Source organism: Myiozetetes cayanensis, unplaced genomic scaffold (genome assembly GCF_022539395.1).
Source record: "Myiozetetes cayanensis isolate MyiCay16 unplaced genomic scaffold, myiCay2020 scf124, whole genome shotgun sequence".
Classification (NCBI taxonomy): Eukaryota; Metazoa; Chordata; class Aves; order Passeriformes; family Tyrannidae; genus Myiozetetes; species Myiozetetes cayanensis.
In genome coordinates this window covers 52,988-75,408 of record NW_026086871.1, presented here as the reverse complement: position 1 = coordinate 75,408, position 22,421 = coordinate 52,988, and the positions used below count along the sequence as shown (strand labels likewise).

General features: G+C 67.7%; 3 protein-coding genes across 5 annotated transcripts; all 3 read left to right on the top strand.

The window, feature by feature from the left end:
- Window positions 1-15: 15 nt before the first annotated feature.
- Window positions 16-15,009, top strand: SKIC2 (SKI2 subunit of superkiller complex). The gene is given in 29 exon segments (XM_050307665.1): window positions 16-69; window positions 279-392; window positions 485-588; window positions 970-1,085; window positions 1,165-1,278; window positions 1,590-1,626; window positions 1,814-1,912; window positions 2,032-2,155; window positions 3,070-3,215; window positions 3,737-3,883; window positions 3,963-4,047; window positions 4,462-4,568; window positions 4,871-5,017; window positions 5,272-5,371; window positions 5,486-5,698; window positions 5,796-5,906; window positions 6,014-6,125; window positions 6,797-6,915; window positions 7,004-7,141; window positions 7,699-7,848; window positions 8,130-8,231; window positions 9,485-9,629; window positions 9,836-9,962; window positions 10,573-10,789; window positions 10,865-10,975; window positions 12,771-12,811; window positions 12,813-12,987; window positions 13,353-13,493; window positions 14,767-15,009. Coding segments are annotated over 29 exon segments (3,597 nt in total). The 3' UTR covers window positions 14,968-15,009.
- A 234-nt stretch (window positions 15,010-15,243) lies between these two features.
- On the top strand, window positions 15,244-17,931 carry STK19 (serine/threonine kinase 19). 3 transcript variants are annotated; one of them, XM_050307671.1, is made up of 7 exons: window positions 15,244-15,464; window positions 16,065-16,210; window positions 16,281-16,376; window positions 16,445-16,581; window positions 17,194-17,291; window positions 17,387-17,534; window positions 17,640-17,931. In XM_050307671.1, the coding sequence occupies exons 1-7, from the start codon at window positions 15,350-15,352 to the stop codon at window positions 17,683-17,685; spliced, it is 786 nt and encodes a 261-aa protein (XP_050163628.1). In that variant the 5' UTR covers window positions 15,244-15,349; the 3' UTR covers window positions 17,686-17,931. The 3 variants fall into 3 exon arrangements, with proteins under 3 accessions (XP_050163628.1, XP_050163626.1, XP_050163627.1); XM_050307669.1 differs by lacking the exon at window positions 15,244-15,464 and having other exon boundaries at window positions 15,518-16,210; window positions 17,146-17,291; XM_050307670.1 differs by lacking the exon at window positions 15,244-15,464 and having other exon boundaries at window positions 15,528-16,210.
- Window positions 17,932-18,421: 490 nt separating this feature from the next.
- On the top strand, window positions 18,422-22,343 carry NEU1 (neuraminidase 1). The gene is given in 7 exon segments (XM_050307664.1): window positions 18,422-18,496; window positions 19,264-19,453; window positions 20,104-20,142; window positions 20,422-20,534; window positions 20,536-20,595; window positions 20,870-21,089; window positions 21,957-22,343. Coding segments are annotated over 7 exon segments (918 nt in total). The 3' UTR covers window positions 22,178-22,343.
- The last annotated feature ends 78 nt before the right edge of the window (window positions 22,344-22,421 follow it).

Below are 22,421 nucleotides of genomic sequence, written 5' to 3'. Positions count from 1 at the left end.
TTCCGGGTGGCGGGGATGGAGCTGGAGCGGATCGGTGGGGATGGGGCGGGGGCTCGGGGGTCCTGTGGTGTGGGGAGGGGTTCGGGGGTCCCGGTGGTCCCCGAGCCTCCTCTCCATCATCTCCGGTGGTCCCTGGGTGGTCCCGGTGGTCCGCTGACCCCCTCCCGTTATCCGCGGTGGTCCCTGGGTGGTCCCGGTGGTCCCTGACCCCTCCCTTATTCGCGGTGGTCCCGGTGGTCCTGGTGGTCCGACCCCTCCCCGTTGTTCCCCCTCCGCAGCCGTGCCCCCCGCGGGCCGCGGAGCTGCCGCTGGCGCTGCTGGAGTTGGGCTGCGCGGGCGCTTCGAGCTGCTCGCGGGACCCCGGGGGAGGAGACCCCGAGCCCCGCGCCACGGTGAGCGACCCCCCGCCCCCAAACCTGCCTGACACCCCGGTCACCGAGGGGATCCCGAACGCCCTGACCCCCTCCCCATGTGCCCCCCACAGCTGCCCCATGGGCTCCCCCTTCGCCCCTCCCTGCTGGCGGAGCTGGAGCAGCAATTTTGGGGTCCCCGAGTGGCTCCCCTGCACCAGCACGAGCGGGCCCGCAGGTAATGAGGGGGGACAATGGGGGGATTGAGGCTAAAACCATGGGGAGGCATTGGGGGCCTAAAACCATGGGGGAGCTGGGGGGCTCTAAAACCATGGGGGAGCTGGGGGCTCTAAAACATGGGGGGGAAGCCTAAAACCCATGGGTGGGGACTGGGGTGCCTTAAGACTCATGGGGGTGACCCTGGGGGCTCTAAGACTCGTCGGGAGGACGCCTAAACCCATGGTGGGAGGGTCCCTTGACCCTGGGGGAGTCCCTGACCCTGGGGTGACCCTGGGGGTCCCTGACCCTCAGGGTGACCCTGGGGGTCCTGACTCAGGGTGACCCTGGGGGTCCCTGGCCCTGGGGTGACCCAGGGTGCCGTTTTCCCCTGTGCCCCCAGGACGTGGCAGCGGACGCCGGAGCCGCGGGCGCTGTGGGCTCTGGAGCCCACCCCGGTGGGGGGCAGCTCCGGGCCGAGCGGGACCCCGCACCGGTGCCCTCACGGCCTTCACCGAGGTGGGGGCCTGGGGGATTTGGGGGTGGGTTTGGGGGCTGCAGGAGCGGGGGTGCTCACCCAGCCCCCTGTGTCCCCCAGGAGCTGCTCCCCACGTGGGGCTCTCGGCCTCCAACTCGGCCTCGCTGCGCCGGCCCCCCGGCCCCCCCAGCGAGGGGCTGCGGGGGGGGCTCTCCAGCTGCCCCTTCTGGCCAGGTATGGGGACCCCCAACACCTCAGGAACCCCCTGGACCCCCCAAACTCCCCAACACCTCAGGAACCACCCAGGACCCCCAACACCTGGGAACCCCCGGGACTCCCGAGCCCCGCTGGCCCAGAGGGGAGGATGAGCCCACCCTGGAGCAGATGCAGACCCCAGGAGCAGGAGGAGGAGGACGTGGACTTTGAGAACGGTGTGATCCCTCCCCTCCCCCAAATCCTGGGGTGCCCCCCCCCATCTCAGGGAGGCCCCCACCCCTTTTTGGGGTGCCTCCCCTCCTTAATTCTCCCTCTTTTCTCCTCCCCAGACCTGCTGACGACTCCCGGGATGAAACGGGGCGTCGAGTACAAACCCCAAGGTGAGGGGGGTGGGGGCCCTTGAAATTTGGGGGATGGGGCACCCCTGAAATTTGGACATTTCCCCTGAGGGGGTCAGGAGCTGTGGGGGTCCATAAGGCAGACCCCCCCTCCCCAGTCTGGGGGTGCCCCCCTGACCCCCCCAGCCGCGGCTGGGGGCCCTCTCCCTCTCCAGCCTCCTGGAGACCCTCGACACCTTCGAGCTGGGGGCTGACGAGCCCAGGGGGGGCCCCGAGGAGCCCAAGGGGGCCCCCCAAAAGCCCCCCACGGAGGGGCACAGCCCCCGCCCCCGCGCCGCTCCGACAGCCTGGAGGAGCTGCTGAGCAAGGTGGGTGTCGGGGTCTGGGGGGTTTGGGGGTCCCTGCGCACCCCTGCTCATGTTTCCCCACTCAGGAGGAAGCAGGACCCCCGAGCCCGCCGGGCCCCCGGCGCCCCCGAGGAGGTTTGGGCTGAGATGGTCGACACCAAATCCCCCGTGGAGGACTTTGAGAAGCTGCTGCCAGACCCTGCCCACAAGGTGGGTGGGGGTCCCAGAGGGTTGAGGTGGGATTTGGGTGTCCCAGAGGTCATTTGGGATGTGGGGAGGGGCTTGAGGGGAGGGGGGGCTGGAGAGATTTTGGGGGGATTTTGGGTTGGTTTTGGGGGTGTGTGGGACAGCCCTGGGACTCAACACAGGGAGACCTGGGGGGGAATTGGGGGATTTTGGGGTGTCAGGGACCCCTGGAGGGATGGGGGAGTTTGGAGAGGGGTCGGGGGGGTTTGGACTGACCCCCATTTCCTGCCCCCTCAATGGTTATTGCCCCCAGACCCCTCCCAGCAGCTGCAGCAGGGGCTGTTGGGGTCGGGACAGGGTCTGGGAGTTTGGGGGTGCCCCGAGGGGGCAGTTGGGGTTGGGGCAGGGTCTGGGGTGCCCCAAAGGGGCTGTTGCGGTCAGGGCAGGGTTTGGGGGTGCCCCAAAGGGGCAGTTGGGGTCGGGGCAGGCTCTGGGGGTTTGGGGGTGCCCCAAGGGGCTGTTGGGGTTGGGACAGGGTCTGGGGGTTTGGGGTGCCCCAGGGCAGTTGGGGTCGGGGCAGGGTCTGGGGGTTTGGGGTGCCCCAAAGGGGCAGTTGGGGTCGGGGCAGGGTCTGGGTTTGGGGTGCCCCAAGGGGGCTGTTGGGGTTGGGGCAGGGTCTGGGAGTTTGGGGTTGCCCTGAGGGGGCTGTTGGGATTGGGGCAGGCTCTGGGGGTTTGGGGGCAGTTGGGGTTGGGGCAGGCTCTGGGGTTTGGGGGTGCCCCAAAGGGGCTGTTGCGGTCAGGGCAGGGTTTGGGGGTGCCCCAAAGGGGCAGTTGGGGTCAGGGCAGGCTCTGGGGGTTTGGGGGTGCCCCAAAGGGGCTGTTGGGGTCCGGGGGGGATTTGGGGTGACCTGTACCCCCCGTTTGTGCCCTCCCCAGTGGCCGTTCCGCCCGGACCCGTTCCAGCAGCGGGCAGCCCTGTGCCTGGAGCGGGGGCAGTCGGTGCTGGTGGCCGCCCACACCTCGGCCGGCAAAACCGCCGTGGCCGAGTACGCCATCGCCCTGGCGCGGTGCCACATGACCCGGTGAGTCCCCAAAACTGCACCCTCCCACCCTGGGGGACCCCAAAACCTGCCCTGGGGGTCCCCAAAACCACACCCTGGGGGTCCCCAAAACTGCACCCTGGGGGTCCCCAGAAACCCACCCTTGGGGGTCCCCAAAACCACACCCTGGGGTCCCCAAACCGCACCCTCCCACCCTGGGGGTCCCCAAAAACCCACCCTGGGGGTCCCCAAAACTGCACCCTGGGGGTCCCCAGAAACCCACCCTTGGGGGTCCCCAAAAACCCATCCTTGGGGGTCCCCAAAACACACCTTGGTAACCTTAAATGTTCTCTCAGTTTCCCCCCCCACCCAGGACCCCTAAAACCCACAGAGGGTCCCCAGAATTTTGTTTCCCATTCTCCACTTCATTTGTGTTCCCAGTGGGTGCTCCAGGGGGTCCCCTGTGTTGACTCCCCCCCCCAGGTCCATCAACACGTGTGGGAGGGTTGGGGTCTGTCCCAGGGATCTCCCCAGCCCTGACCTCCCCCATTTTTCTCCCCCAGGTCCATCTACACGTCCCCCATCAAGGCCCTTTCCAACCAGAAGTTCCGGGATTTCCGGGAGACGTTCGGGGACGTGGGGCTGCTGACGGGGGACGTGCAGCTGCGCCCCGAGGCCGCCTGCCTGGTCATGACCACCGAGATCCTGCGGTGAGGGGCTGCGGGGGGGTCCCTGGGGGGTCTGAGGGGGCAGGTTGGGACCCCAAAATCCAGCCCGACCTCCCCGCAGGTCGATGCTGTACAACGGCTCCGACGCCATCCGGGACCTGGAGTGGGTGATCTTTGATGAAGTGCACTACGTCAATGATGACGAGGTGGGGGGGCTCAGGGGGGCTCCCACGGGGTTTGGGGGGCCCTCAGGGAGGTTTGGAGGGTCCTGGGGGAGGGTTAGGGGGGCTCAGGGAGGTTTTGGGGGGCATCAGTTGGGACCTGGAGGAGGTCGCCTTTAATGAGGTGTGTTGTGCCGGTGCTGGTGAGGGGGGAGTTTGGGGGTCCCAAGAAGTTTAAGAGGTCGCCAGGGGTTTTGGGAGGTCCCTGGGGGAGTTTGGAGGATCCCATAGGGGTTCTGGGAGTTTTGGGATCCCCCTCACCCTCTCAGCAGGAGTGATGTGGGAGGAGATGCTGACTACAATGGATCTTGGTTGGGGGGTGTTTTGGGGAGCTCAGGGGTTTTTCGGGGGAGTCCCAGGGGGGTTTGGGGACCCCCTGACCCCCCCTGTCCTCCGCAGCGGGGCGTGGTGTGGGAGGAGGTGCTGATCCTGCTCCCCGAGCACGTGAAGCTGGTGCTGCTCAGCGCCACCGTCCCCAACGCCCTCGAGTTCGCCCAGTGGGTCGGGTACGGAGCGGGGGCACTGCTTGGGGGCCCTGCAGTTGGGGGCTGGGGGTCTCTGAGGGGCACTTGGGGGGTTTTAGGGGGCTGGGCGAGAGCTCCTTAGAGGTGGCTCTGGGGCAGATGTGGACAGTGTTGGGTGTCCTTGGGAACAAGGGGGCTTGGGGGTGCTGGGGGTCCCTGAGGGGTTCTGGGGGTGGGGGGTAATGATGTGGGGCAGCACAGAGGGACAGGGGGACACGAGGGGAGTGTGGAGACCTCTGTCACCCAGTTTTTACCCGATTCTGCCTGTTTCTGCCCCGTTGCAGGCGCACGAAGCGCCGCTGCGTGCGGGTGCTCTCCACCCCGCGGCGCCCGGTGCCGCTGGAGCATTTCCTGTTCACCGGGAACAGCTCCCGGACACGGCACCAGCTGTTCCCGCTGCTGGGCCCGGGGGGGGCCTTCAGCACCCAGGGGTGAGACCCTCACCTGCCCCTCACCTGCCCCGTAGCTCATCTCTCACCTGCCCCGTAGCTCACCTGTCACCTGTCCCACAGCTCACCTGCCCCTCACCTGCCCCATAGCTCACCCCCCACCTACCCCTCACTTGCCCCATAGCTCACCCCTCACCTGTCCCATAACTCACCTGTCACCTGCCCCTCACCTGCCCCGTAGCTCATCTCTCACCTGCCCCATAGCTCATTTCTCACCGGCCCCTCACCTGTCCCAGGTACTACGCGGCAGTGGAGGCCAAGAAGGAGCAGAGCAGCAAACACGCGCAGAGCTTCGGGGCGCGCCAGCCCACCATGGGGGTCACCAACCCCGGCCAGGTACAGGGGGGCTGCTGTGGGGGTCCCGCTGACCGTCCTGGGGACCCCATGGGAGCTTTGGGGGTCCAGAGGGGCACTTTGGGGGTCCTGCTGACGCCGTGCCCGCCTCGGCAGGAGCGGGGGGTGTGGCTGTCCCTCCTGGAGACGCTGCGGGAGCGGGAGCTGCTGCCGGCGGTGACGTTCACCTTCTCGCGGGGCCGCTGCGAGGACCAGGCGGCCGCCCTGGGCTCCCTCGACCTCCTGAGCGGCGCCGAGCGCGGCAGCGTCCGGCAGTTCCTGACGCGCTGCCTGGCCCGGCTGCGGGGCTCCGACCGCCGCCTGCCGCAGGTGGGGCTGCCCCCCGAGCCCGGGGGTGTGTGGGGCAGGATGGGGGTCCCACAGGGCCAGTGACACCCCGCATCCCCCCCGTGTCGCCCCTCGTCAGGTGTTGCAGCTGTCGGAGCTGCTGCAGCGCGGGATCGGGGTGCACCACGGCGGGGTCCTGCCCCTGCTCAAGGAGGTCGTGGAGATGCTCTTCAGCCAGGGGCTGGTCAAGGTGCGTGGGGTCACGGGAGAGGTGCTGCGTCCCTGTGTGGGACACGGGGTCCTGCCCTGCCATGGTGCTGCCCCACGGCGGCACCTCCAACCCTGCACCTGGTCCAGGTGCTGTTTGCCACCGAGACCTTCGCCATGGGGGTGAACATGCCCGCGCGAACCGTCGTCTTCGACTCCATCCGCAAACACGACGGGAACAGCTTCCGCGATCTCCTGCCCGGTGCGGGGCCTGGGGGCAGCTGTGGGGTCACTGGGGATGGCCGTGGGGCACCGTGGGACGGGATTTGGGGTCTGGGTGACATCTCTGTTGTGTTCCACCAGAGCGTTCCTGTAAATGTGGGCTTGCAGGGCAGCTGTCAAGGTCTGGGTGGCACATCCTAAATGTCCCCATGAAGTTGTATGTGCAATGTGGGTGTTGTGGGGCAGCTGTGGGTCACCATGGGGCAGGTGGGAAATGCGATTGAAAAAACAGTGGGAAACGTGAGTGGGATATGTCAAGTGAGAAAGCGTTGGGAGATGAGTGGAAAAACAGCGGGAAACGTGCTTGAAAACGAGCAGGAAACATGAGGGGAAAATGGCAGGAAACGTGAAGGGAAATGGCGGGAAACGTGAGGGGAAAATGGCAGGAAACGTGAGGGGGAAATGGTGGGAAAGCTGAGGGGAAAAATGGCGGGAAACATGAGGGGAAAAGGGTGGGAAACATGAGGGGAAAATGGCGGGAAACGTGAGGGAAAAATGGCGGGAAACATGAGGGGAAATGGCAGGGAAACGTGAGGGGGAAAATGGCGGGAAACGTGAGGGAAAAATGGCGGGAAAGCTGAGGGAGAAATGGCGGGAGAGGTGTTGCTGCAGGGCAGGACCGTGACTGACTGCGGGTCCGTGCTCCCCCAGGCGAGTACACGCAGATGTCGGGGCGTGCGGGGCGCCGGGGCCTGGACGCCACGGGCACCGTCATCATCCTCTGCAAGGGGCCGGTGCCCGACCTGCCCGACCTGCACCGCATGATGCTGGTGGGTCACGCGTGTTCACGCGTGTTCCTCCCCCCGTCACCCGCCGCGCTCTCCCCCACGCACGCCTGACCCCCGGCGTGTCCCCCAGGGCCGCCCGTCCCCTCTGCAGTCGCGGTTCCGCCTGACGTACCCCATGATCCTGCTGCTGCTGCGCGCCCCCGCCCTGCGCCCCCACGACCTGATGCGCCGCAGCTTCGCCGAGTTCCCGCTGCGCCGCGACGCCACGGTGAGGGCACGGCGGGCACCTCAGCAGGGGGATGGGGGTATGTGGGGAACGTCCCTGTAAGGACTGGGGGGACACTGGGGGACACCTCAGCAGGGGGATTGGGGTACGCGGGGAACGTCCCTGTAAGGACTGGGGGGACACTGGGGACACGGGCACGCCCTGCCGTGGGGGCTGGGGGTCAATGGGGACACGAGGGCACCCGGTGTGGGGACTCTGTGGGCACCCCTGTGAGGGGACACTGGGGACACCCCCTTTAGGGGTCAGGGGACACTGGGACACCCCCCTTTAGGGATCAGGGGACACTGGGACACCTCACATTAGGGATCAGGGGACACTGGGACACCCCCATTAGGGGTTAGGGGACACTGGGGGCATGGGGGCACCCCAGTACAGGGGCTGGGTGACGTTGGCACAGCCCAGCATGGACACTGGGATGTCCCAGTAGGGACTGGGAGGCACTGGGGCACTCCAATACAGACACTGGTGAGTACTGGGATGCCCCAGTAAGGACGCTGGGACGCACTGGGTGCCCCCCTGACACCGTGTCCCACCCCCAGGCGCAGACGCGTCGCGTGGCCGCCCTTCAGGAGGCGCTGGCGGCTCTGGGGGACCCCAAGGAGACCCCGGGGGACGCTGGGGACGTGGGGGACCTGCCCCAGTACCACCGAGCCGTCGTGGGGCTGCGCCGCGCCCGGGGGGTGCTCCAGGTGGGTACGGGGCGGGGGACACCCGTTCTGGGGGTCCTGGGGGGGATTTGGGGAGGGGCTGGGCCTGTGGGGGGCCTGTGGGGTCCAGGGACGTGGGGAGGGTCCCAGGGGGGTGTGGGGGGACCCATTTGGGAGTCCTGGGAAGACTTGGGGGGTCCTAGGGAGTGTTTGGGGGGCTGTGGGAGGGTGCAAGGGGACACTGAGGGGACCCTGGGGACCCTTTTGGGGGTCCTGGGGGTCCCTGGGTGGTGTGGGGTGCTGACGGGCTCTGGGGTCCCCAGCGGTGCCTGGCGCAGGCCGGGGGGCAGCGGGTGCTGGCACCGGGCCGGGTGGTGGTGGTCTGCACCCCGAGACACCGCAACGCGCTGGGGCTCGTCCTGCAGGTACCCCAAACCCCCCAGACACCCCTTAACCCTCCCCAAACACCCCCTCAACCTTCCCCAAACACCGCAACGCGCTGGGGCTCATCCTGCAGGTACCCCAAACCCCCAGACACCACTTAACCCTCCCCAACACCCCCAGACACCCCTCAACCCTCCCAAACACCCCTCTCAACCCTCCCCAAACACCTCAACATGCTGGGGCTCGTCCTGCAGGTACCCCAAACCCCCCAGACACCCCTTAACCTTCCCCAAACACCCCCTCAACCTTCCCCAAACACCCCCAAAACACCGCAACGCGCTGGGGCTCGTCCTGCAGGTACCCCAAACCCCCCAGACACCACTTAACCCTCCCCAACACCCCCAGACACCCTTAACCCTCCCCAAACACCCCTGAACCTTCCCCAAACACCGCCTAACGCACTGGGGCTCAGTCCTGCAGGTACCCCAAACCCCCACACCCCTTAACCCTCCCCAACACCCCAAACACCCCTCAACCTTCCCCAAACACCCCAAAACACACGCGCTGGGGCTCGTCCTGCAGGTACCCCAAACCCCCAGACACCCCCTTAACCCTCCCCAACACCCCCAACACCCCTCAACCCTCCCCAAACACCCCTCTCAGCCCTCCCCAAACACCCCCAAAACACTGCAGCGCTGGGGCTCGATCCTGCAGGTACCCCAAACCCCCAGACACCCCTTAACCCTCCCCAACACCCCAAACACCCCTTAACCCTCCCCAAACACCGTAGCGCGCTGGGGCTCGTCCTGCAGGTACCCCAAACCCCCAGACACCCCTTAGCCCTCCCCAAACACCCCCTCAACCCTCCCCAAACACCTCCAACATGCTGGGGCTCGCGTCCTGCAGGTACCCCAAACCCCCAGACACCCCCTTAACCCTCCCCAACACCCCCAAACACCCCCTCAACCTTCCCCAAACACCTCCGAAACACCGCAACGCATGGGGCTCGTCCTGCAGGTACCCTAAAAGCCCCAGACACCCCCAAACCCCCACAGACCCCTCAAACCCGTGAACCCTCCCCCAAACCTTCCTCCAACCTTTAAAATCCTCCTAAATCACCCACAAAAAAAAGGGTACTCCCTTAAATCCCCCCTGAATCCCCCCCAAACTCTTCTCCAAGCCCCCTGAAACCCCTCCTAACCTCCCACCACCACTCTGAATCCTCCCAAACAACCCCCAAAACCCCCTCAATCCCCCTCCCATAACCCCCCCCAACGTGGGGGTCTCCCCCCAGGTGAGCTCCGGGAGCTCCGGCCGCACCTTCACGACGCTGGTGCTGAGCGAGAAGCCCCCCGAGAACGGGGGGGCCCCCCCAGAGGCCCCCCTGGACGTGCCCTACCCTGAGGACCTGCTGCTCACCCGCCTCTTCCTGCCTGAGGGTCTGCACCCCGAAAACAGGGGGGGACCCCAATGTCTGGGAACCCCCCCTCCAAATTTGGGATGGCCATGAGGGGGTTTAGGGGGTCTCTGGGGATTTGAGGGGGGGTCTGAGCCTCTTCTGGAGGGAGGTCCTGGGATGCCTGGGGGTTGTCTGTGGGATTTTGGGTCTACCTACCCCCCTCAAGACGATTTGGGGTCCCCCCAGGCCCCCCCGGGCACGTGCTGGAGCAGCTGCGCCCCGAGGACATCGTGGGGGTCACGGCCAAGACCCTGCGGGTGAACCCCGAGACGCTGCTGCAGGAGCTGCGCCCCCCCAGGGGACCCCGGCCCCGGTACGGGGGTCCCTGGGGGGAAATGGGGGTTCCTGAGGATATCAGGGGTCTGTGGAGGGGAATTTGGGTCCCTTGGGTGGATTTTGGGGTTCCCAGAGCTGTATCAGAGTGTGATGGTGTTTTCTGGGGTGGCAGGGGGGTGTCCCTGATTTTGAGGGCCATGAGGAGGGGGAGCTCTTTAGAATTTTGGGGTATTTGGGGGGTTTCTTTGGCTGGTGGGGTTTTGGGGGCAGTTCCTTCCCCATTTGGGTATCCCCTGGGAGGGGGGGGTGGCCCCGTTTTGGGGGGTTCTCCCCCATTTCGGGGTCCTGGGGGAGGTCCCTGTGGATATTGGGGTCCTGAGGAGGGGCTCTCCCCCATTTTGGGGTCCTAGGGAGGGGCTGTCCCCCATTTCAGGGTCCTGGGGAGGTCCCTGTGGATGTTGGGGTCCTGGGGAGGGGCTGTCCCCCATTTTGGGGTTCTGGGGGAGGTCCCTGTGGATGTTGGGGTCCTGGGGAGGGGCTGTCCCATTCAGGTTCTGGGAGGTCCCTGGATGTTGGGCCATTTTGGGGGTGCCAGGGGGTCTCCCCTGTGCTGTGGGACCACCCTGACCCCCCTTTTTCCCCCCCAGGTCCCCCCCCCCCGGGGCAGGGGTGGGGGCAGCGGTGCAGGAGCTGGCCCGGCTGGCGGGGGGGGCCCCCAAGGACGGGGGGCTGCCCCTGCTGGAGGGTCTGGGGGTGCCCCCGGGCCGGGACCCCGAGGCGGTGGCGGCGGCGGCCGAGCTGCGGGCGCTGGGGGGGTCCCTGCGCTCCTTCCGCTGCGTCCACAGCCCCCGCTTCCCGCAGCAGGTACGGGCAGGGGGCTCCGGGGGCCCTGAGGGCTTTGGGGACCCCTGACCCTCCTGCCCGTCCCCCCCACCCCAGTACGCCCAGTTCGCCGCGCGGCAGGAGCTGCTGGAGCAGCTGGAGGAGCTCCAGTTCCAGCTGTCGGACCAGTCCCTGCTGCTGCTGCCCGAGTACCACCAGCGCCTCGAGGTGGGGATCCCGGGACCCCCAAAACCCCCCCGGACTTCCCTTTTACCCCAAACCCCCGGACTTCCCTTGTACCCCAAAACCCCCCTGGGACTTCCCTTGTACCCCCAGAACCCCCGGACTTCCCTTGTACCCCCAAAACCCCACGGACTTCCCTTGTACCCCAAAACCCCCGGACTTCCTTGTACCCCAAAACCCCCGGACTTCCTTGTACCCCCAAAACCCCCGGACTTCCCTTGTACCCCAAAACCCCACGGACTTCCCTTGTACCCCCAAACCCCCGGACTTCCCTTGTACCCCAAAACCCCCGGACTTCCCTTGTACCCCACACCCCCTGGGACTTCCTTGTACCCCCAAACCCCCGGACTTCCCTTGTACCCCAAAACCCCCAGACTTCCCTTGTACCCCAAAACCCCCCTGGGACTTCCCTTGTACCCCCAGAACCCCCCTGGGACTTCTCTTGCACCCCAAACCTGCCCGGGACCACCCTGACACCTCCTGTCCTTGCACCAGGTGCTGACGGAGCTGGGGCACATTTTGGGGTCTCTATGACCCACCCCAGGTGCTGACGGACCTGGGGTACATTTTGGGGTCCCCTGACTCCCCCCGTGTCCCCCCAGGTGCTGACAGAGCTGGGGTACATTTTGGGGTCCCCCTGACTCCCCTCATGTCCCCCACAGGTGCTGACAGAACTGGGGTACATTTTGGGGTCCCCCTGACTCCCCCCATGTTCCCCCAGGTGCTGACAGAGCTGGGGTACATTTTGGGGTCCCCCTGACTCCCCCTGTTCCCCAGGTGCTGACAGAGCTGGGGTACATTTTGGGGTCCCCCTGACTCCCCCGTGTCCCTCCAGGTGCTGACAGAGCTGGGGTACATTTTGGGGTCCCCCTGACTCCCCTCATGTCCCCCACAGGTGCTGACAGAACTGGGGTACATTTGGTCCCCTGACTCCCCTGTTCCCCAGGTGCTGACAGAGCACAGGGCATTTGGGTCCCCCTGACTCCCCCTGTCCCCGCAGGTGCTTGAGACCCAGAGCTGGGGTACATTTTAGGGTCCCCTGGCTCCCCGTGTCCCCGCAGGTGCTGACAGAGCTGGGGTACATTTAGGGTCCCCTGACTCCCGTGTCCTCAGGTGCTGACAGAGTCCCCCCTGTCCCCCCAGGTGCTGACAGAGCTGGGGTACATTTTGGGGTCCCCCTGACGCTGGGGTACATTTTGGGGTTCCCCTGACCCTCCCCAGGTGCTGACAGAGCTGGGGTACATTTTGGGGTCCCCCTGACTCCCCCGTGTCCCCCAGGTGTCTGACAGCAGCTGGGGTACGTTGTGGCGTTCCCCTGAGCCCCCGCCCAGGTGCTGACAGAGCTGGGGTACATTCTGGGGTCCCCTGCTCCCCCAGTGCCCCAGGTGCTGGCAGAGCTGGGGCACATTTTGGGGTCCCCTGACTCCCCGTGTCCCCCAGGTGCTGACAGAGCTGGGGTACATTTTGGGGTCCCCCTGACTCCCCCCTGTCCCCCCAGGTGCTGACAGAGCTGGGGTACATTTTGGGGTCCCCCTGACTCCCCCCATGTCCCCGCAGGTGCTGACAGAGCTGGGGTACATTTTGGGGTTCCCCTGAGCCCCCGCAGGTGCTGACAGAGCTGGGGCACATTTTGGGGTCCCCCTGACTCCCCCCTGTGCCCCCAGGTGCTGACAGAGCTGGGGTACATTTTGGGGTCCCCCTGACTCCCCCCTGTCCCCCCAGGTGCTGACAGAGCTGGGGTACATTTTGGGGTCCCCCTGACTCCCCCGTGTCCCCCCAGGTGCTGACAGAGCTGGGGTACATCTCGGGGGGCGCGGTGGCCTGGGGGCCGCGTGGCCGCCCTGCTGAGCACGGAGCAGCTGGTGCTGACGGAGCTGCTGCTCGGCAACGTCCTGGCCCCGCTGCGGCCCGAGGAGAGCGTGGCCCTGCTGTCCTGCCTCGTCACCCCCGGCCGCGGGGAAGCCCTGCCCGAGGGGCTCCCCGTGCCCCTCACACAGGTACCCCCAGGGTGGGCTGGGGGACCCGAGACACTGGGGGGCTTTGTGGGGGAACGCTCCGGGATGGGGGTCTGGGGGGTGGTCCACCCGGGGTGAGGGGTCCCCCAGGTATCTGTAGGGTGGGGGAGCAGGATCTGGGCTGGAGTGAGGGGTCCCTGACCTGGGGGTCCCTCCCGTGTCCCCCAGGCCCTGGAGCGCTCCGGGCGTGGCTGCCCGTGGGGGCGGCTGGAGTGAGGGGTCCCTGACCTGGGGGTCCCTCCCCATGTCCCCCCAGGCCCTGGAGCGGCTCCGGGGCGTGGCTGCCCGTGTGGGGCAGCTGGAGTGAGGGGTCCCTGACCTGGGGGTCCCTCCCCGTGTCCCCCCAGGCCCTGGAGCGGCTCCGGGGCGTGGCTGCCCGCGTGGGGCGGCTGGAGCAGGAGCACGGCCTCGGGCCCGGCCCCGACGACTTCGTGGCCCAGTTCGGCTTCAGCCTCGTCCAGGTGGTCTACGAGTGGGCCCGTGGCATGGTGAGACCCCCGAGACCCCCCCAGACCCCCGCTGTCCCCCAGCCGTTCACACACATCATTGGTGCAGGAGGGGGGGGTGGTCCCTGGTGGTCCCTGGTGGTCCCTGAGCCCCCTGTCCCCGTGTCCCCCAGCTCTTCACACACATCATTGGTGCAGGAGGAGGTGGTGGTCCCTGGTGGTCTCTGGTGGTCCCTGTTGTTCCCTGAGCCCCCTGTCCCTGTGTCCCCCAGCCCTTCACACACATGGCTGGTGCAGGAGGGGGTGGTGGTCCCTGGTGGTCTCTGTTGTTCCCTGAGCCCCCTGTCCCCGTGTCCCCCAGCCCTTCACACACATGGCTGCTGCAGGAGGGGGTGGTGGTCCCTGTTGTTCCCCGAGCCCCCTGTCCCCGTGTCCCCCAGCCCTTTTTGGGCATTGCTGGTGCAGGAGGGGGTGGTGGTCCCTGGTGGTCTCTGGTGGTCCCTTGTGGTCCCTGTTGTTCCCTGAGCCCCCGTCCCCGTGTCCCCCAGCCCTTCACACACATGGCTGGTGCAGGAGGGGGTGGTGGTCCCTGGTGGTCTCTGGTAGTCTCTGGTGGTCCCTGAGCCCCTGTCCCCGTGTCCCCCAGCCCCTCACACACATCATTGGTGCAGGAGGGGACGGTGGTCCCTGGTGGTCCCTGTTGTTCCCTGAGCCCCTGTCCCCGTGTCCCCCAGCCCTTTGTGGGCATTGCTGGTGCAGGAGGGGGTGGTGGTCCCTGGTGGTCCCTGGTGGTCCCTGTTGTTCCCTGAGCCCCCGTCCCCGTGTCCCCCAGCCCTTCACACACATCATTGGTGCAGGAGGGGGTGGTGGTCCCTGGTGGTCTCTGGTGGTCTCTGGCGGTCCCTGAGCCCCTGTCCCCGTGTCCCCCAGCCCCTCACACACATCATTGGTGCAGGAGGGGGTGGTGGTCCCTGGTGGTCCCTGGTGGTCCCTGTTGTTCCCTGAGCCCCCGTCCCCGTGTCCCCCAGCCCCTCACACACATCATTGGTGCAGGAGGGGGTGGTGGTCCCTGGTGGTCCCTGGTGGTCCCTGTTGTTCCCTGATCCCCCCGTCCCCGTGTCCCCCAGCCCTTCACACCCATGGCTGGTGCAGGAGGGGGTGGTGGTCCCTGGTGGTCCCTGTTGTTCCCTGATCCCCCCGTCCCCGTGTCCCCCAGCCCTTCACACACATCATTGGTGCAGGAGGGGGTGGTGGTCTCTGGTGGTCCCTGGTGGTCCCTGGTGGTCCCCTGAGCCCCCGTCCCCGTGTCCCCCAGCCCTTCGCGGACATCGCGCGGCTGGCGCCGGTGCAGGAGGGGACGGTGGTGCGGGCGATCCAGCGGCTGGAGGAGCTGCTGCGGGAGCTGCGCCAGGCCGGGCGCGTCGTGGGGGACCCGGCGCTGGCCGCCAAGATGGAGGCGGCGGCCGCCATGATCAAGCGGGACATCGTCTTCGCCGCCAGCCTCTACACCCAATAAAGGGGGCGGGGACCCCCCCGCGCTGCGCCTGGTTCGGTCCGACCCCCCTCCGGCTCCACGTGCTTCTGTCCCACCGCCCCACGGCTCAACGTGGTTCAGTCCAACGTCCCCTGTGGCTCCACGTGGTTTTGTCCAACTCCATCAACCTCCCCCGTTATCTCACGTGGTTCAGGCCGCCCTACCCGTTATCTCACGTGGTTTGGCCCATTCACCCCCCCACATTGGCCCCATTCATTGCAGGCCTCCCCCATTGCCCACATGGTTCAGTCCTCACGAACCCCCCCCATCGGTTCCAAATGGTTCAGTCCCCGCCGCCCGGGGTGCCTCCCGGTGTCGCGGTGCAGTGACGTCATCACGGCGCGCCGTCCCGGTTCCCCCATCCATGAGCCGTCGCCGCCGCCTCGGGGGCACCGGCATCGCCCTGGGGGGCACCGGCATCGCCCTCGGGGCCAAGCGGCGCCGCCCGGAGCTGCCCGGGCAGGGGCCGAGCCCCGATGGTACCGTGGGGGGGCCCCGGGGGCGGCTCTCGGTGGGGGCCGGGGACAGGCGGAGGGTCCCGGGGGTGTCCCGGGGCTCTGGGGGGTTCCGGAGGGTCCCGGGGGTGTGCCAGTGGGCCCGGGGCTCATGGGGGGGTACCAGGAGTGTCCCGGTGGTCCCGGGGCTCTGGGGGGTCCCGGAGGGTTCCAGAGGGTCCCAGGGGTGTTCCGGGGGTCCCGGGGCTGTGGGGAGTCCCTGGTCTCTGTGGGGGGGTCCTGGTGGGTCCCGGTGTGTTCTGGATCTTCTGGGGATGTCCCGGGTGTGTCCCGGGTCTGTTGGGGATGTCCCCGGTGCATCCCGGGTCTCTGTGGGGGTGTCCCCGGTCTGTCCCGGGTCTTTGTGGGGGTGTCCCCGGTACATCCCGGGTCTCTGTGGGGATGTCCCCGGTACATCCCGGGTCTCTGTGGGGGTGTCCCCGGTGTGTCCCGGATCCCTTGGGGGTGTCCCCGGTGCATCCCGGATCCCTCGGGGGTGTCCCCGGTGCATCCCGGGTCTCTCGGGGGTGCGTCCCGGGTCTCTCGGGGGTGCGTCCCGGGGGTCTCACGCCCCGCGCCCCGCAGGCAGCCCCGTGTCCGTGGATGCGGCGCTGGCGGCCGTGTGGGCGCTGTTCCCGCGGGGGCTCTTCGGGGACGCGCTGCCCCCGCTGCTGCTGCGGCACCAGCTCTACGACGTGGTGCGGGACCGCACGGCCGTGGACCGGCACCTGGTGAGCCCCGGGGGGGGCTGGGGACCGCCCTGAGCCCCCCCGACCCGACACCGACCCCGTGTGCCCCCAGAACCGGCTGCGGGACGAGGGGCAGGTGCGGCTGCTGCACCTGGGGCTGGGCCCCGACGCACTGGGCGTGGTGAGGACGGAGCTGTACCGGGACAAGGTGCATGGATGGGTTTGGGGGGGTGGTTGGGGGGGTTCAGTGACCCTCTGACCCCCGTGCCCCCCCAGGCCCTGCAGGCCGTGGCTGGGACCCCCCGGGAGGGGCTGGTGCGGCGCTTCCTGGACGAGGCGGTGGCGGCGACGCCGGAGCTGAGCTACGACCGGGGCAGGATGGAGAGCCTGGGCTTCGGGGACAGCGACGTCACGCACGGCCTGGGGGCTGGGGGTTGGGGGCTGGGGACAGCCTGGAGCGGGTTTGGGACCCCCCCAGGCAGTTGGTGGTCTGGGGGTGCTGATGTTCCCCCCATGCCCCCCCAGGCAGCTGGTGGTCTGGGGGATGCTGATGTTCCCCCCATGTCCCCCCCAGGCAGCTGGTGGTCTGGGGGTGCTGATGTGACCCCCCCAGGCAGTTGGTGGTCTGGGGGATGCTGATGTGACCCCCCCCTGTGCCCCCCCAGGCAGCTGGTGGTCTGGGGGTGCTGATGTCCCCCATGTCCCCCAGGCAGCTGGTGGTCTGGGGGTGCTGATGTTCCCCCCCCAGGCAGCTGGTGGTCTGGGGGTGCTGATAAGCCCCCCCTGTGCCCCCCCAGGCAGCTGGTGGTCTCGGGGGTGCTGATGTTCCCCCCATGCCCCCCCAGGCAGCTGGTGGTCTGGGGGTGCTGATAAGCCCCCCCTGTACCCCCAGGCAGCTGGTGGTCTGGGGGTGCTGATGTTCCCCCCCAGGCAGTCAATGGTCTGGGGGTGCTGATGTTCCCCCCATGCCCCCCCAGGCAGTTGTTGGTCTCGGGGGTGCTGATGTTCCCCCCATGCCCCCCCAGGCAGCTGGTGGTCTCGGGGGTGCTCACGGTGCGGGACGCCGGCAGTTGGTGGTTGGCCGTGCCGGGGGTCGGGCGCTTCGTGCGGGCCCTGCTGAGGGGTGAGTGGGACCCCCAGACCCCCCCTGAGCCCCCCTTACCCCGGGGGTGTTCCCAAGGGTCCCTGCCCCTCCAGTGACCCCCCCGTGCCCCCCAGGCCGCCGGGCCCTGCTGTCGGTGGTGCGGCGCTCGCGGCACCGGGAGGTTCCGCTGCGGGAGCTGCAGAGGGCGAAGCCCCCCCCGGGCGCCCGCCTGGGGGTCCCGTTCCTGCTGCACGACCTGCTGGGGGCGCAGGAGCTGCTCAGGTACCGACCCCCCCCCGCCATGGGACCACCCTGGGACGCTCAGTGACCCCTGGGTGACCCCTGACCCCTCAGTGACCCCCCTGTAACCCCCCCCTCCCCCTGCAGTGTCCCCACCCCCGCGGGTCCCCTCCTGCGATTGGCCGAGCCCTGAGCGGACCCTTCCCAGGATGCCCCGGGGTGGCCCAAGGGGCGTGACCCTCGTTCAGCCACGCCCATCCCGGTGAGGGGGAGGGGCCACATCAGCCCCCGCCCCTTCAAACGGCACCGTTGTGGGTGTGGCCCCGCCTTAGCCCCGCCCCCCCGCGGGCCGGGGGGGGTCTCCCCATTTTGTGTGGGAGCAACAAAAGTGCAATAAAGCAATAAAAATGATAAAAGCAGTAAAATACATTTATTTTTACTGATGGGGTTTATGTGTGGGCCCTATGCGTGGTGTTGCCCTTTTAAGAGCGGACTCCGCCCCCATGCGATAAAAATAAAAGAAAGAACAAAATTTTGTTATTTAACTTACAGTAAGATAAAAACAAAATGCAGATATTATATAATTCTAAGTATTTATAACTAAGAATTAGATAAAAGTAGTAGTAAAATTATACAATTAGATTATTCAGTTAAACTGTTTTGTAAGAAAATTATTGTATTTAGTTAATTTATTATTTCATTTAGTTAATTTATCTTTATTTAGTTAATTTATATTTAACAAAAGACCATTAAAACCGATTTACGGTTGCGCGGACCCCTCGCGCTGTCGTTGCCGTTTTAAGAGTAAAACGACCTGGGCCCCGCTGCCGTTTTAAGCGCAGGCCCCGCCCTCGCGGCGGTCACGTGCCCCGCCGATGGGGGAGGGGCCGTCGCCGGTGACACTTCCGGGTTCTCTTAAAGGGGCCGCGATGCTCCGGGCGCTGCTGCCGCCGCTGCTGCTCGCGGTGGGGGCCGCGGGGCGCTGGCAGCCCACCCCCGACACGGTACGGGGGGGAGGGGGCACCCACTGACCCCCCCCACTGACCCCCGACACGGTACGGGGGAGGGGCACCCACTGGCCCCCGACACGGTACGGGGGAGGGCACCACTGACCCCAGTGACCCCCGACACGGTACGGGGAGGGCACCCACTGACCCCGACACGGTACGGGGAGGGCACCACTGAGCCCCCATTGACCCCGACACGGTACGGGGGAGGGGCACCCACCGACCCCCAATGACCCCCGACACGGTACGGGGGGGAGGGGGCACCCACCGACCCCCCACTGACCCCCGACACGGTACGGGGGGGAGGGGGCACCCACTGACCCCCCCATTGACCCCCGACACGGTACGGGGGAGGGCACCCACCGACCCCACTGACCCCGACACGGTACGGGGGAGGGGCACCCACCGACCCCCACTGACCCCCGACACGGTACGGGGAGAGGGCACCCACTGACCCCCACTGACCCCCGACACGGTACGGGGAGGGCACCCACTGACCCCCACTGACCCCCCCATTGACCCCCGACACGGTACGGGGTGGGGGGGACAAGGGACCCCTCCACTGACCCCCCAGCACTGGGACACTCCTCTGGGGGTTTCGGTGGTGCCCCCTCTCTGACACCCCCAATGTCCCCCAGCCCCATAACCCCCAGAGCCCCCCGTTGTTGCCCCTCTCCTCCCCCTCGACCCCCCTCACCCCTGGGACCCTCCCCCACTTTCTGCCCCCAGACCCCCATACCCCCTGACCCCCCGTGTGCCCCCAGGTGCGGCCGCGGGTGGTGCGGGAGCAGGTGCTGTGGAGTGAGCGGGGAGGGCCGCGGGGGTCCACACCTCCGCGTGCCCCTGGTGGTCGCCACGCCCGGGGGGCCCTGCTGGCCTGCGCCGAGGGCAGGAAACGCTCGGCGGGAGACGTGGGGGCCAAAGTCATCGCCTGCCGCCGTTCCCCTGACGGAGGTGGGGGTCCCTGGGGAGACTGGGGGGCTGGAGGGGCTGGGGGTCCCTGAGGGGTCCCTGGGGGAGACTGGGGGGCTGGAGGGGCTGGGGGTCCCTGAGGGGTCTCTGGGGAGACTGGGGGCCTGGAGGGGCTGGGGGTCCCTGAGGGAGACTGGGGGGCTGGGGGCTCTCTGAGGGGTCTCTGGGGGACATTAGAGAGGCTGGGGGTTCCTGGGGGTCCCTGAGGGGTCTCTGGGGGAGACTGGGGGGCTGGAGGGGCCCCTGAGGAGGTCCCTGAGGGGGTCATGGGGGTCCCTGAGGGGTCTCTGGGGGAGATTGGGGGACTGGAGGGGCCCCTGAGGGGGTTCTGGGGTCCCTGAGGGGTCCCTGAGGGAGACTGGGGGTCCCTGGGGATCCTGAGGAGTCCTGAGGGTCCCTGAGGGGTCTCTGGGGTTCCTGGGGTGGCTGGAGGAGTCCCTGGGGTCTATGGGGGCCCTGGGGGATCCTCAGGGGCAGGAGGGACCCTGAGGGGGCTCTGGGAGGGTCTGGGGGTGTGGGAGGTTTTGGGGAGGGCCGGGGGAGCACCTGAGGGGTCTCTGGGGAGATTGGGGGTGTCTCTGGGGGTCTCTGCTGGGGGGCTGTCTCTGACCGTTTCCCCCTCCCCTCCCCAGGAGCCACGTGGGGCCCCACGGAGGTGGCGGCCGACGACGGCTGGGGGACGGGCTGAATTTGGGGCCCTGCTGAGCGTGGGGCCCGAGGTGCTGCTGCTCTTCGCCCGCTGGCCCACCCCCAGCCCTGCGGGCCCCCGCCACCCTCCTGCTGCGCAGCCGCGACGGGGGCCGCTCCTGGGGACCCCCAGAACCTCTCGGGGGTCGTGGGGAGGTCTTCGCGCCGGCCCGGCAGCGGCATCCAGGCAGTTTGGGGGATTTTGGGGGTTTCCTGGGGAGTCAGGAGGTCCTGGGGGTCTCACTCCTCTGTTCTCCCCCCAGAAGCAGAGACCCCGTTCCGGGGCCGCCTGGTGTTCTGCGGCCACGGCACCCTGGAGCGGGACGGGGTCTCGCTGCTGCTCAGCGACGACGGGGGGCCTCCTGGCGCAGGGGGTCCTGCCCGCCATCCTCTTCGGGCCCCCGGCACCCCACGACTTCACCCCCGACGAGTGCCAGGTACGGGGGGCTCTGGGAATTTGGGGGTGGGGGCAATAGGGGTCTCCTGGGGCGCAGGAATCCGGAGATGGACTCTGGGAATTGGAGGGGGGCTCCTGGGGGCTCAGGAGTTCATGGATGGGTGTGGGGGGGTCCCTCCCATCTGGGGGGTCCCAGGTGCTGGGGGTGGGTGCGGGTCGTGCTCAGACCTTGGGGGCGAGCCGGGTGGTCCCGGGGGGGGGTTTTGCTGCCCGAGGGGATTTGACCCTCTCACCCCTCCTTTATCCCCCCCCAGCCGTACGAGCTGCCCGACGGGTCCCTGGGCGTGAGCATCCGCAACCAGGGCTCGTACCGCTGCCGCTGCCGCATGGTGGCCCGCAGCTGGGACGGGGGGGACACGCTGCCCCCCGACGCCGTCACCTTCGACCCCGCCCTGCCCGACCCCGCCGTGGCCGCGGGGGTCCTGCTCACACAGGGGGTCCTGTTCTTCAGCAACCCCGCCCACGAGAGCGACAGTGAGGGGGGGGCACGGGGGGGACACAGGGGAAGATTGAGGGGATATGGGGGATTTGGGGGGACACAGGGGAAGATTGAGGGGGACATGGGGGATATGGGGTGACATGGGGGACACAGGGGAAGATATTAGGGGGATATAGGGGGACAAGGGAGGGATACGGACGAAGATTGAGGGGGGACATGGGTGGGGATATGGGGGACATGGGGGAAGATTGAGGGGGACAAGGAGGTGAGATGGGGGACATAGGGGAAGAATGAGGGGGAACATGGGTGGGGATATGGGAGGCACAAGAGAAGATTAAAGAGGGACATGGGTGGGGATATGGGGGGGACACGGAAAGAATGAGGGGAACATGGGTGGAGATGGGGGGACACAGGAGAAGGTTGAGGGGAACATGGGTGGGGATATGGGGGATCACAGGAGAAGATTAAAGGGGGACATGGATGGGGATATGGATGGGGACATGGGGATAGGGGAGATATGGGGGATCACAGGAGAAGATTGAGGGGAAACATGGAGTGGGGACATGGGTGGGGATATGGGGGCACAAGAGAAGATTAAAGGGGACATGGGGGGATATGGAGGGACACGGGGAAGATTGAGGGGGACATGGTTGGGGACATGGGTGGGGATATGGGTGGGGATATGAGGGGACACAGGGGGACGATTGAGAGGGGACATGGTTGGGGACATGGGGTGGGGACATGGGTGGGGATATGGGGGACACGAGGGAAGCATAGAGGGGGACATGGGTGGGGATATGGGTGGGACAGGGGGCAATCCGTGGTGTCCGGGAGGACCTGAGGGGGCTCTGGGAGCTCTGGAGGGCTCGGGGTGTCCCTGATGTCCCTAACGCCCTCCCCAGGGGTGAACCTGACCCTGCGCTGGAGCTTCGACGGCGGCGCCACGTGGTGGGGGCGGGGCCTGCGCGTGTGGGCGGGGCCGAGCGGCTACTCCGCCCTGGCGGCCCCGCCCCCTGGCGAGGGGGACCGCGCGCCGCTGCTCTACGTCATCTACGAGAAGGGGCGGAGCCTCTCCACCGAGAGCGTCTCATTGGCCACCATCAGCCTGGAGGGCGGGCCCTGAGCGGAATAAACACTCCGATTGGCCGAGCGCCGCGTGGCGTCATCGCCGTGGGCGGGGCCAGAGCGGCGGGAACAGCGTCGCCATAGCGACGCGCGCGGCGGGGGCGGGAGCCGCGAAGGCGGGAGCGCGAGGACCCCGCGGTGGGAGCGGCCTGCGCGGTGCCCGAGCGGAGGTGCGGGACCCCAGGGAGGGTTTAGGGGGTCGCGGGGCACCGGGGGGCGGCGGGGCCGCGCGGGAGCCGCGG

Excerpts from the sequence above, each read along its gene's own strand:
- STK19 (XM_050307669.1), top strand. The coding sequence starts at position 15,755 with ATGTCCCGGGTGTGTCCCGGGTCTGTTGGGGATGTCCCCGGTGCATCC. Across the intron at positions 17,292-17,386 it reads CGTGCGGGCCCTGCTGAGGG|GCCGCCGGGCCCTGCTGTCG; the intron begins GTGAGTGGGACC and ends CGTGCCCCCCAG. Across the intron at positions 17,535-17,639 it reads GGGGCGCAGGAGCTGCTCAG|TGTCCCCACCCCCGCGGGTC; the intron begins GTACCGACCCCC and ends CTCCCCCTGCAG.